Source organism: Gekko japonicus, unplaced genomic scaffold (assembly GCF_001447785.1).
Source record: "Gekko japonicus isolate JY-2015 unplaced genomic scaffold, Gekko_japonicus_V1.1 scaffold2163, whole genome shotgun sequence".
Lineage (NCBI taxonomy): Eukaryota > Metazoa > Chordata > Lepidosauria > Squamata > Gekkonidae > Gekko > Gekko japonicus.
In genome coordinates this window covers 304,261-316,999 of record NW_015160287.1, presented here as the reverse complement: position 1 = coordinate 316,999, position 12,739 = coordinate 304,261, and the positions used below count along the sequence as shown (strand labels likewise).

General features: G+C 49.8%; 1 protein-coding gene across 1 annotated transcript in view; it reads left to right on the top strand.

The window, feature by feature from the left end:
• Window positions 1–2,200: 2,200 nt before the first annotated feature.
• Window positions 2,201–12,739, top strand: part of TDRD3 (tudor domain containing 3) — a gene marked incomplete at its 5' end in the record, with an annotated part of 199,970 nt that continues 189,431 nt past the window's right edge. Inside the window, one exon of the mRNA XM_015415774.1 lies at window positions 2,201–2,496. Coding sequence (XP_015271260.1) covers window positions 2,201–2,496 — 296 coding nt within the window. The remainder of the gene's footprint in view (window positions 2,497–12,739) is intronic.

Sequence of the window (12,739 nt, the reverse complement as noted above, 5' to 3'; positions counted from 1 at the left end):
TTTGTCTGCTCTGAGGCAGAGTGGTTAATAGTCAAATTGTTCTGTACAGTTGTGCCAGGCGCGAGCTTGGAGATGCAATCGTGGCTGCGTAGAACTCCCACAGTTTGATAGCTTCAATCTTGTGGCCAATTTGTTGTGTTAAATAAAACAATACCAGCTTAAGAGTTTTGTATATTTTCTATGTTTAAAAGTAAATCTTTGTCTGTATTCTCGAATTACATGTTTTGACTTTGGAGATTCAGGAGACTGCGCCCATATTCTTGTTGCTCAGTTTTATGCTTTTAATAGCAGTTTCAGGCTCAAAATGTGCAAACGAGTAACCACGGTCTGTCAGGAGTCAGCATTTATTTTTATATGATAGAGTCAGATGAAATAGGGACACTGATGATCATTCTTACTGTTGCAAGATATAGGTGGCCTATACCTCTAGAGAAAGACTTCCTAGGCTAGTCATGATCCAACCCAAACCCTAGTGGTCCGACCATGGAACTGCCGAGGCAGTAATCCAGTCCACTGTAATCCCCGCCGCAAAGATCAGATCAAGCGTGTGACCGGCTTGATGTGTGGGAACTGTTACACATTGGGAGAGTCCCAGCATCGCCATGGACGAGGCTAGGTCCAATGATCGGGTGGAGGTCGCATCGTCGGCATGGACATTGAGGTCCCCCAGAACCAGTAGCCTGGGGTGCTTCAGCGCCCAGCCCAACTCGGCCTCCACCAGATCTGGCAGGCTGCTAGCCGGTGGGTTGGGCGGACGATACACTAGCCAGACAGCCAAACTCTCCCCAGCTTCCCACACAAAGCCAGCACATTCAATGCCCGGGATCCTCGCGGCCGGGAGGGCCCTGAAGGAGTAAGCCTCCCGAACGAACAGAGCCACTCCTCCCCCCCGCCCCTTTGTCCGGGATTGGTAGAGGACCGAGTAACCTGGGGGAGCCATCTGGGAGAGTGCTACTGTCTCTCCATCTCGCACCTAGGTCTCGGTCACGCACGCCAGGTCCACATCCTGATCCAAGATGAAGTTTTGGAGAACAGAGGTCTTATTATTTATGGACCTGGCATTGCACAACACCAATGTCGGAGAGGGGTTCTTCTCCACTGCCCCACTACCTGCCACCTTTGGGATAGGACGCAGGCTGGAAGGGGGCCGAGCTTTTCTGTTTCTCAGCTCCCTTCCCTTCCATTTCTGCCTGTTCCCACCGCTATACCTTCCCCTGCCCAAGAGCACTTGAATTCCCTGCCCTGCTACTTCAGCACCTGTTGGTCTTCGCGTGCCACTTGGCACATCCACAGACAAATCACGAGGCTGGAGGGGGTACTCACCCACTAGGCTGTTTCTCGAAAGGGTCACCCGTTTAATTCACACCCTATCTCCTGCTAACTATCCTAATCCTAGTTTAGTGGAACGCTACAATCATAGTTGTCTAATTGCCCAATCTTTACTCCAGTAGCAGTCCCTGCCAGTAACTTTAATAAAGGCTAGGGAACCCACTATTCGCGTAGTAGCCCACCCACTATGTAGCCTACAAAATCAGAACGCCACACTATTAGTTAAATATTAGTAGATTACAGCTGAGTAGTACAAGCTCCCTCCCTACTAATTAACAAATCAATTTAGTCCATCAGCAACTACTCACAAATTAATCACCATCTAATAATTTTAGCTATCCAATTCATTAATTAATTTAGCTAGCACTAATGCGACCCACAGGTGGCACTATCAGTCCAAGTTAGTCATCCACACTTCTCTCCTCTTGTCCACACTCTTAGGCTTTTCTGTTGTTGTTATTATTGTCCTGGTGTTGTAATCCTGATGACCCGCCTGGGGCCTCCTGTTATAGTCCCAGGTCCTGGGCTCAGGCTCAGCTCCCCAGGGTCTGGTTCTCCCTCGCTGTGAGATGTAATTCCGTTAAAGATCCGGAGGCCACTCCTCACTGCTCCCGTCAGTCCAGCAAATTCTCGTCCAGCGGCCGTCACGGGCACTCCTTCCCTGTAGGCTGCTCCCCGGCACTCCCAGCAAACCAGGGGGGAGGAGGGGAGGGGGGTCCGCCGGAGCCTCTCTCTCTCGCCAGTCCGGCGGTAGTTGCGGAAGGTCTCCGTCCTATCCCGTCCTATCCCGCAAAACACTCCCTGACGCTCCCAGCAACCAAAGGGGGGAGGGCCCCCACCGAAACCTCTCTCCCCCACGCCACACACACAGGGGCGCACCAGCAACCTGCCGCCACACCACTCTGCCGTTCGTCTCCATGCTCGCACCAAAGCCCTGTGCGCCGCCGCCCCACGCCGCAAGGCCCCGCACTGCTCGTCGATCCGAGCCGTCGACGCCAGCGCCGTTGAGCCGCCCGTGGCTCCTACGATGGACTCCCGGCAGCTCTTGCTCTGCGCCGCGGCTCCACCACTCCACCCAGGCCGTGGCTTCTCAGGGCGTCTCTGGGCTCGACGACCTCCCAAAGGTGGACACGCTAGGAATGCAGCCCCGACCCGGCAGCAGGCGAGGTAGCAGGCGAAGCAGGAAAGACAGGGAAGGTATGAATGGGTTGTCAGCATTCTTATTCCGCCAAAAAGGTCTCAGAAGCCGAAAGCTGCAGGAGCAAGCTCACAAAGCTCTACTGCGGCCACTTAAGCCTTCGGTCAGCCATTTTCAATTGATCCTTTTAACCTGCCTTTCTCCAAAATGGACTCATAGGCTTTTTCTTCCCATGGCTCCTAAGTGCCAGGCCTCTGTCCACTTGACTATCAATACTTAGTCCACTAACAGCTAGTAGTTGAAGGAAGAAGGACTTTACCTGGCCAGCATCAGAACAGAGAAATGGTTGGCTAGGCTAGTAGGCAGGCTCTTGTACTCCCATGAGGCTTCACTGCCCTACCAGGTCATTGGGCAAGCTCCAGTACACGTGGGAGGCCTGCATCTTCTGTCAAGCCTCCCAGACGTGCTGGGGTCTACCCACCAACCCAGCAGGGTTGCCAGCTCCGGGTTGAGAAATTCCTGGATATTTTGGGGCTGGAGCCTGAGGAGGGTGGAGTTTGGGGCATAATGCCATAGAGTCCACCTTCCAAAGTGGCCATTCTCTCCAGGCGAACTGATCTCTTTTACCTGGAGATCAGTTGGAATAGCGGGAGATCTCCAGCCACCACCTGGAGGCTGGCAACTCTATAACCCGGGGGGCAGTGAAGCTTTGCCGGATTCTGCTCACCAGTTCAGCCAACCATCATTCCTATAGGTAGACCTGGCCTCTCTATAGCCCATAAGAAATCAGCCCCGTTACTGCCAATGGCAGGTAGACCTGGCCTCTATCCACTCCACTCAGCTGTTAGCTGTTAGCATCAGCTCTTAGGATGGGCTTCTAATTCCATTAAAATTTAAGGGAATGGGAGAGGACAACTGACAGCTGTTCTGTGAGGCCAGCTTCCTCTCCCTCCTTCCCTTCCTGCTCCTGCTGCCTCCAGGGAAGGGAATGGGGAGAACTAGAAAAATGGCCCTAAATTTTTGGGAACTGAAAAAGTGCCCCCCCATCCCTAAAGGGTAATGAGGGTCTAGAAACTTCCAAGTTAATGAAGAGCATGCTCTCCCTGAAATCCAAAATTAACACAGAAATGATTTAAGTGAGCACCCCTAGCTTTGAGGACAGTTCCACCAACTAAAACATCCATGCTCAGAGGCAGTGATCGGGGGCATGAGAAACAACACAGCAGCTGTATATCTGGAGGTTCAAATGTCACCTCTGCCATATGTGTACAAAAATCAGATCTCTCTTGGCAACTTCAAGAAAAACAAAAATTTATTCCAGCTAAGTCCTTACCTTTAAAGTTTAAATGTAATGGGGGGGGGGGTTGAGCATGCGCAAAGATCGCCATTCTGTGAATGGCTGCCTATGCGCATGCTCAAACTGTGCTTAAAAAAAAAAAACGCCGACGCCCGCAGCGTGTGAGCGGGCGTCCAATGGAGGGATCCGGAAGATGGAGGTAAGCGTGATCGCGTTTCTGCCGGCATAAACTGCACCAGTTCCAACCGGTGCAGTTTATGCGGGCAGAAACGCCCCGTCTGAACGCACCCTAAGAGTGGTTGAGCAGTGGAAAAGGTGGTGGATGCTCCTTCGCTGGATGTTTTCGAGCGGAGGCTGGATGACCGTCTTTCGGGTATGTCGTAGGGCTATCTTTCGGCTGAGGGGGTTGGATTAGATGACCTGCAAGGCCCCTTCCAACTCTAACGTTCTATGATTCTATGAAATTGTGTATTTGAATCTCTCTTGAAGTATTTGTACGCACTTCGGAAATGTAGATGCAGTGGGAGAATCGCTAGGTTTGACAGCAAAGGCCCATCCCAGCAGTCGGCGTCAGAGGGCAGGTGTGCCGTAGAAACAGCGAGATTCGCACCCAGTGGCGGTTTGGAGACCAACAAGATTTCCCAGGGTGAGCTTTAGAGAATCGAAGCTCTGGTATCCGATGGAGGGAGCTCTGCCTCCCGAAAGCTCATACCCTGGAAATCTTGTTGGTCTTGAAGGTGCTACTGGATTCGAATCTAGCCATTCCAGCGTTTCCATCTGAATTTGATGCGGGAAAGGCAAATAAATGGACAGAAGCCGTGGTCTGGTGGCAGAGCACCTGCTTTGCATGCAGAAGGTCCTGGCCCAGCCTCTGGTGCTGCCTGTCCAAAGGAACTAGTGGCAGGTGAAGTGAAAGAGCTCCACTCGGGACCCTGGAGTGTTGCTGCCGGTCAGAGTAGACAGTGCTGGCCTTGATAGACCAAGGGTCTGACTCGATATAAGGCAGCTTCATTTAGGCAGGGTCTGTGGCTTGGTGGTAGAGCATCTGCTTGGCATGCAGAAGGTCCCCGGTTCAACCCCCGGCAGCCCAGTCAAAAGGATCAGGCAATAGGTGATGTGAAAGACCTCTGCCTGAGACCCTGGAGAGTGGCTGCCAGGCTCAGTAGACAAGACTGGCTTTGATGAACCAAGGGTCTGATTCAGTAGAAGGCAGCGTCATATGTATCACTCTTTTATCTCACCTGGCCTCCAGGACTAGAGCATTAGAAATATAGGAGAAGAAATAAATAAATAAATAAATAAATAAATAAATGTAGGAGTTTCCATTTAATCCCTATAACAAACTTGTAATGCAGGCTGTACTAGAAAATAGTGACTGATGCTAGGTCACTCCCTGACCTTCACAGCAGGGAGTTGTACTCCATATGGCTTTGAGTCTTCCCACTCGAAGACCAGTACTGCAACCACTGACGGCACAATACTCTTATGTCACCGTTGGGAGTCCTATGCAAGTTGTTATGGGGAAGGCCTACGGAAAGATGATAGCTGAGGAACATGTAATCCTACTAGCCATGCTGGTGCCCCAAGGCAAGTGAGACACCAGTTTTACTTGGAACAACTAGCCTGGCTGTGTATGGCCAACATACCATAGCCCTAATGAAAATCAGTGTTTCTCAAATCAAAACCTGATTACTTCTATAATCCAACCTCTGCCAAAGTGTAACTAGGGCATTTCCCCATTTAAATGATGGCCAAACCTTCCTCTCTCTCTCTCTGAGAGTCCATCCATCTCCAAAGAGGTAGGACCTATTTGGAGGACTGAAAGCCTACTTAACAGATCACATCTGGGGGAAAAATCACACGTTTACCCTACTATTGTTTTTCTTCCACAATGGTTTCAGGAAGAGCTTTGTTGTACTTGAAAGTTTATATCTGAAACATCACATCATGGCCTGAGGAAGGATTCTGTGGAACTTGAAAGCATGCATTTTTAAACTCTAGTGCCTCATGCATTCTCTTGGAATGTTTTCCCCCCGTTCTTACCCAAGCATAAAAAGCTCTGCTTCACTGTAACATGAATAATTGGAGAAATGTTCCCAGTTTAAAATTATTCTATTGTAGAGGGAATATTGGATTGGATTGGATTGATTCCCCCAGAGTGCTTGAAGGAAAGGATACGAGCTTTGTGCAGGTGCTTAATTTGGCCTGGTGCATGCCGAGATAGTGTGCTGCACATGTCTAAATGCATCTTGATGTATATGCATCTCCTAAGCATAGAAAAGGGAAAGGAACCATGTTATACAAGAGTTTGATGTTTGCATTAATGAAGGAGATACAGAATGCTGCATTACTATTTTAATGTTGTTCTGTGTAATGAGCTGATTCCTGAGGATGTCAGTGGGGGCTGCAGTTGCTGATTATTTCGAAGGATTTTGCCCATGATTAATTGTTGCTATTCTATCACACAATTGTAGTCACAGAACTATATGAATGCAGGCAGGCAAGGGGTGACATGGCGTTTCCTTTAAGGCCAGTTCACATATTGCCCAATGGCAAACCTGGGTTTGTGCAGTCAACAGGGAAGAATGAAATGGGGGCTTCTACAGCGAAAGGAAGTAAATAGGCCCCAGTGTTTCTACTGGTACTTATCCTAGTGTTTTTTTTCCCATTTAAACAAGCCAGCTGAAACACCAAGATTGCAAAGTCTGCCAATGACAGCAAATAACTCAGGACAGAAAAATCGCTAACGGGGGGTTCCAGACTTTTCAAGGCTGTGGGCACATTTCAAATTCTGACACACCATGGTAGGAACAGCCACAAAATGGCTGCCACGAAATGGCTGCTGCAGGAGGCAGAACCAGCCACCAAATGGCTGCCACAGCTGAACTTCAGGAGCACAGTCTAGATTCACGTGTTGTAGGGGGAGCTGCTGCCGAAGTAACATTTTTTTTTTTAAAAAAAAATGACACAACCAATCAAACCTCCAGAAGGCAATCAGTCGTGATTTTAGCTTGGGGGGAAAACCCTACAAACCACCAATTTTTGGGTGCGTTCAGACGGGGGATTTACAATGGTATAGGTGCCGGTTCCAACCGGTGTACTTACCGGCGTTCAGACGGCGAACATCTGCCTCCCGTCCCTAACCGTTGTAAATCCCTTTAAACCGTTGCACTCTGCCACTAGGTCCCCAAGTGGTGGTATACTGAGTGCAACGGTTGCTTTCGATGTACCCCTCCGTCTGATCGATCTCAACCGGTGTCTAGCCATTTCTGTCGGAAGCCTGAGGCTTCCGTTTTCCCCCCGCCATTTTTTAAAAAAACTGAGCGATATGTACTTGGGCGAAGCTTCGCCCTGAGTGTCTGTTTTTTTTTTTTAAAGCCCTTACTTTAACTATCCGGAGGAGTCCGGGACTTCATGGAGGCCAGTTTGGTCTTTAAACTTTAAAGGTAAGTCCTTACCTTTAAAGTTTAAATGTAATGTGGGGTGTTTTGAGCATGCGCAAAGATCGCCATTCTGTGAATGGCTGCCTATGCGCATGCTCAAACTGTGTTTATATATATATATATATATACGCCGATGCCCGCAGCGTGTGAGCGGGCATACACCGATGGGAGCCGCAAAATGGAGGTAAGTGTGATCAGGTTTCAGCCGGCATAAACTGCACCGGTTCCAACCGGTACAGTTTATGCCAGCTGAAACGCTGTGTCTGAACGCATCCTTTGAGTCAAACCAGCAGACTACTGGAAGTTTTCTGAAGCCTTAAAGGTAGGGTTCCCAGCTCTGGGTTGGGAAATACCTGGAGATCGTGTGTGTGTGTGTGTAACTTGAGAAGGGAGGGCTTTGGGGAGGGGAGGGGAGGGATCTCAGCCAGGTATAACGCCCCAGAGTCCACCCTCCCAAGCAGCCACTTTCTCCAGGGGATCTGATCTCTGTAATCTCTTGTAATAGCAACCCTACTTAAAGGCAATATTCTGACATGTCCCCTTGGGCTTATTTCTCCTGCGGCAGCTAAAGGCCCACCAAGCTGGGTCTATAGCATCCTGTCACCTTTCTGCACCATAGAAACCAGCGTCATTGTGCCCCCACCCCCAGCCCCATGGCCTAAGGTGTCTTTCACGATGGTATGGCAATGCAGCGGATTTCCACAAAACAGACCATCCTTTGTTACGTTCCCCATGGCGCCCCACCTAGCCTGTTGCTATCTTGAAGGAGCCTCTTACCCATAACCGGGTAATGAAGCAGGACCCTCCTGTTCCCTGAGGCACCTACCTGAGTCTTCCAGCCCTGTATCCCTGCCCTGCAGCTTCCTTCAGCTGCCACCTAGGTTCCTTGTTAGCTGTGCCAGGCTGTGCTGGTGCATCAATTTCCCCTGATCAGCGCAGCAATTTTTTTCACAGCGCAGGGCCTGGAGGTTCCCTTCCCAATGGCCATGCAGGCCTGGGCCAAGATGCATCTTTGCGGCGCTGCAGGCGGGCGAGCAAGCAAAAGGCAATGAGGAGAAGTGGGGGAGAGCACAGGGCACCTGCGCATCCATCCCTCCCTCTCCCACTCTTGCCTGTGCAGAAAGAGACACGCCGCCACACAGAGAGCCCCCTCGTGCTGCTCTCGTCATCCTTCCTCGGTGAAGCACCACCGCCATTACTCACACATGGGCAGCTCCCATCCCTCCACCACCTGGCTCACCTCCTCTTCTCTCCCCGCCCTCCTGCGTCCCTTTAGTGCAGGGCTGCCTCCGGCGGGGCGCACTCGCCACAGCAGCAATATGCCCCTCGGCAGCTCCTAGTGCTGGCGGTTGAGTGCACAGAAGAAGCCGGGATCTTGGTGGCTACCCGCTTTGTTCCCTGGCCGCACTGGAGCCTGGGCGGGTGGCCTGGCTTTATTTTAAACAGGAGTGCAGCTTTGGGTTCATTTCTATACTTAAAGCGATAGGGCACCAGGAAAACAATGCAATAACCCATTCAGAGACCGGCTTGGTCTTCTCACCACGCTGCCCTGTGTAATACTGGGCACAGGGTTGCCAGGTCCCCCCTGGCCACCGGAAGGGGATGGGGGAGTAGGGTTGCCAACTTCACTTTGGGAAAGTCCTGGAGATTTGGGGATGAAGCCTCAGTTGGACAGGGACCTGAGTGGGACACAATGCCATAGAATCCCCCCTCCAAAGCATTCATTTTCTCCAGGGGAACTGATCTCTGTAGTCAAGACGAGGTGCAATTCCAAGAGGTCCCCAGGTCCCATCTGGAGGGTGGCATCCCTAACTGGGGGGGGGCATTATGCAGACATTTTCTCTCTGTGGGAAGAAGTCAGAAGACTTTCAGAAGAGGGCCTCCTGACAGTTCTGGCTCTTTCTCACAAAAAGAAACCCCTTCTGTGTATGCCTGTGGGTGACTTCTCTGTGTATAAGAGAATCAGGCTGACTGGATAGTCTAAATGGCCCAGGGAACAAGCCCAGTTCAACAGCCTCTCTGATGCTCAAGTCAGGGCCCAGCCATCCAACCTCCAAGTATTAAACATCTTCTTTATTCAGACTTGGAGTCTCAGAGCACCTGAGAACCTCCTTTCCTTCCTCTCCCCACAACAGACACTCTGTGGGACTGAGAGGCCTCTGAGAGAACTGCTGTAACAGAGCTGTGACTGGCCCAAGACCACCCAGCTGGATGTATATGGAGGAGTGGGGAATTAAATCCAGTTCTCAGATTAGAGTCCACCACTTTTAACCACTGCACCAAACTGGCTAAATAGAACTGGGGTGGGAAATCAGTTACAGGTCTTCCAGGAATGGGGAAGGAGTCTTAAATGCTGACAGAAGGTCTGTAGTGAGAGCAGGGGAAGAGAATTCCGAAGAGCTGGGCCGGCTGTGGAGAAGAAGTGCTTTGAATGGATGGGTTCCCACTAGACAACTGCAGCAATTGTGAGTGCTTATAGTAGAGACTTGGAGCTGCAGTGGCTCAAGTGGTTAAGACGCTGAACTGCAGGCTGTGGAAGGTCGGTAGTTCAGCAGTTCGAGACCCGACTTGCCGCATGACGGAGTGAGCTCCCGTCTCTAGTTCCAGCTCCTGCCAACCTAGCAGTTCGAAAGCAAGGAATTGCAAGTAGATAAATAGGTACCACTTCGGTGGGAAGGTAACAGCGTTCCGTGCGCCTTGTCAATAATGCAGCAATCTCACTGTGAAGAGGGCATTTTCCCAATTTGAACAGAGTTGGCTAATGATTTTCAAATAGCATTCTCAGTGTTGGCTCTTAATTAAAATAAAATACCATGGCTGATCACTCTGGAGTTGGCAGGCAGAGGGTGTGTATGCTTTATTATTAGAGAGGGGGGAGATAAGGCTAAGGCATGAGGCTTGGATGACTTAGCTAACTTGATACTGTTCATGGCTATGATGTATAAATCTTTTATAAAACAGTTTGAAAGAGTCATATAGTATGTTCCATATAAATATAAATAGGTTTAATATAAATATATGGCTTGTACTACAAATGATAATAGTATATATGTTATGTCTGTATGTTTTGTATGTTTGTACACTGAAATAATGTTTTTTTTAAAATGCCAGCCTGCTCACGGTTTTAAAGCTAGCACCACTTTTGCCTCATAGGGTAAAATTTCTGCTCACGAGACTGCATGCCTTAGAGGGAACGCTGGCTGCCACCCATGAGCAGACACAGGTAGGGCATGCTGTGCACTTGTGCTGGCCCAGAGGTTTGAGGTGACCTGCACGGTACAGCCTCCTTCTCTGCAAGTTGCAACTGCCCCTTCCTCAGACCTCTGGCTGCCTGGTGTAGGCCAGGGCTGGCGGTATGTTTCCACACTTTCACACAATACTAAGTAACAGGCTTTCAATCCACGTTCAGTGCACTTTGCAACTGGATTTTACTGTGTGAAATGGCAAAATCCATCTGCAAACGGTTGCTGAAGTGGACTGAAACTGCATTGCTTAGCATGTGTGAAAGTGGTACATACAGGTATCATGTACCTGTGGAAGGCCAGGCCAGGTATAGCAGACGGTCGAAGCCCCGTCTCTCCCCAATAAGAAGGGATGCCATCTGGGGCAGGGGTGCCCGTTGTGGTGCCCGTGGACACCATATTTATTTATTTAATTCATTTATACCTCACCTTTCCCCCCAGTGGGGACCCAAAACAGTTTAGATCATTTCATTCCTCCATTCTGCCATGGCCCCCACCACCGGCTTTTATGGCCCCCACCAAGTGTTGTTAGAAAGTGGGCGGGGCAGGTGCAGCTCTTGCCCAGCAGGGCTTCTGATTGGCCACCAGAGATCTAACTGGCTGCGCAAACTACAATGATGTTGTTATGGTGGCAGCTACCACCACAGTGCTGGTTTTATTCTTTCTCTTGCCCCTCCCAGTGCATTTTTTACAATTACACCTCTTGTCACCTGCTCTTGGTCCTCCTTTGTGTGGCTCCACCTCTCCATGTGGCCATTTTGTGGTTGTACCCACCACCTTGTGTTCAAAAAGGCTGGGAGGGCCTGATTTAGGGAAATCGTCTGCTTCCTGCTTCATAAGGAGGTTGAGACTGGGAACAGCAGCCATGAAGGAGCTAGAAAAGGTCCTTAAGTGTAAGGATGTGTCTCTGGTGACCAAGATCAATGCCATAGTATCCCCCAGTACTATGGATGGGTGTGAAAGTTGGACAATGAGGAAAGCTGACAGGAAGAAAGTAGGATCCTTTGAAATGTGGTGCTGGATTAGAGTTTGATAGATCCCATGGGCCGCCAAAAAGAAAATAAGTGGGTTCTAGACCAAATCAAGTCTAAACTCTTCCCAGAAGCTAAAATGACTAAACAGATGCTATCATACATTGGTCACATTATGAGAAGACAAGAGTCACTGGGAAAGACAAATAATGCTAGGAAAAAGCTGAAGGCAGCAGGAAAAGAGGAAGACCCCACATGAGATGGATGGCCCTCAGTTTTCAAGAACCAAACAAGGTGATTAATGACAGGACACTTTCATAGGATCATCATAAATTCATAGGATCATCATAAGTCAGAAGCAACTGCACATGCATACGTTTCTATTGTAGAAGCAAATTAAAGGAATGGGGCTTATTCAATTCTTTTTCCTGATTATGAAGCTAAACACACACTCCTGTTTTCTGAAGGGAAGCAGGTGAAAATTGGCAGAAGACAGGAACCTCCATGATTTTGGAAAGAAGCACTAATCAGCATCTAAATACTTATCAGTGTGCCCAGAGACTCTCCCAGGCTATGGGCCTTACTCCTGATTTCCCCAGAACTCGAGTCAGTATGCCTGTCAGCAAGCTGCCATGGTGTTCTGTGTTACTGGTACTTCGGTACAGTTGTTCCCCCCCCCCTAGCCTATGCGCTGTTATGTTACCCTGCTGTAATGCCTAAGCCAAACAACTGGAGGATGTGTCGGGGGAGTTTGCTTCATTGCCGGCTTGTTGCTTTTCTCGCCTGGGAACTGCTCCTGTGTTATGTCTAACGATCACCTTGTTCCCAGGGAATGGGCGCGCAACCGTTTCCTCTAACCCGCCAGCGGGAAAGTGACCCATTGGTTCTATACCTGTTTTGAATTCCTTTATTATGCTTGACCTGCCATTCTGTAGTCAGTTCTAACAAAGAACGTGTTTAAGTGTCTTTCCAATGCTTTGAAATAAATTTTACTTTCTTTGAAACGTGGATTTATTCTCGATGCTTGGGGATCCAACATATTGTTAGAACTCACCCTCCCCATCGTCTCGAGTCTGACGCAGTCATGAGCGGGACAGAGGGAACCATTCCTACAACGGAGGGGGACACGGGATCGGTCCCTACAACCTCCACAGCCGTGGTCACTTCTGCAACGGTGGCCACTTCGACTACCATACCCACGTCGGGTGCGGTGGGGGGAACGATTCCCCGGTTACCTGCGTACCTGTCTTGGCCGCCTCCAACACCTTCGGGATGGGGCCCGCGGATGGTACCAGTGCAGGATGATTGGACTTTGTACA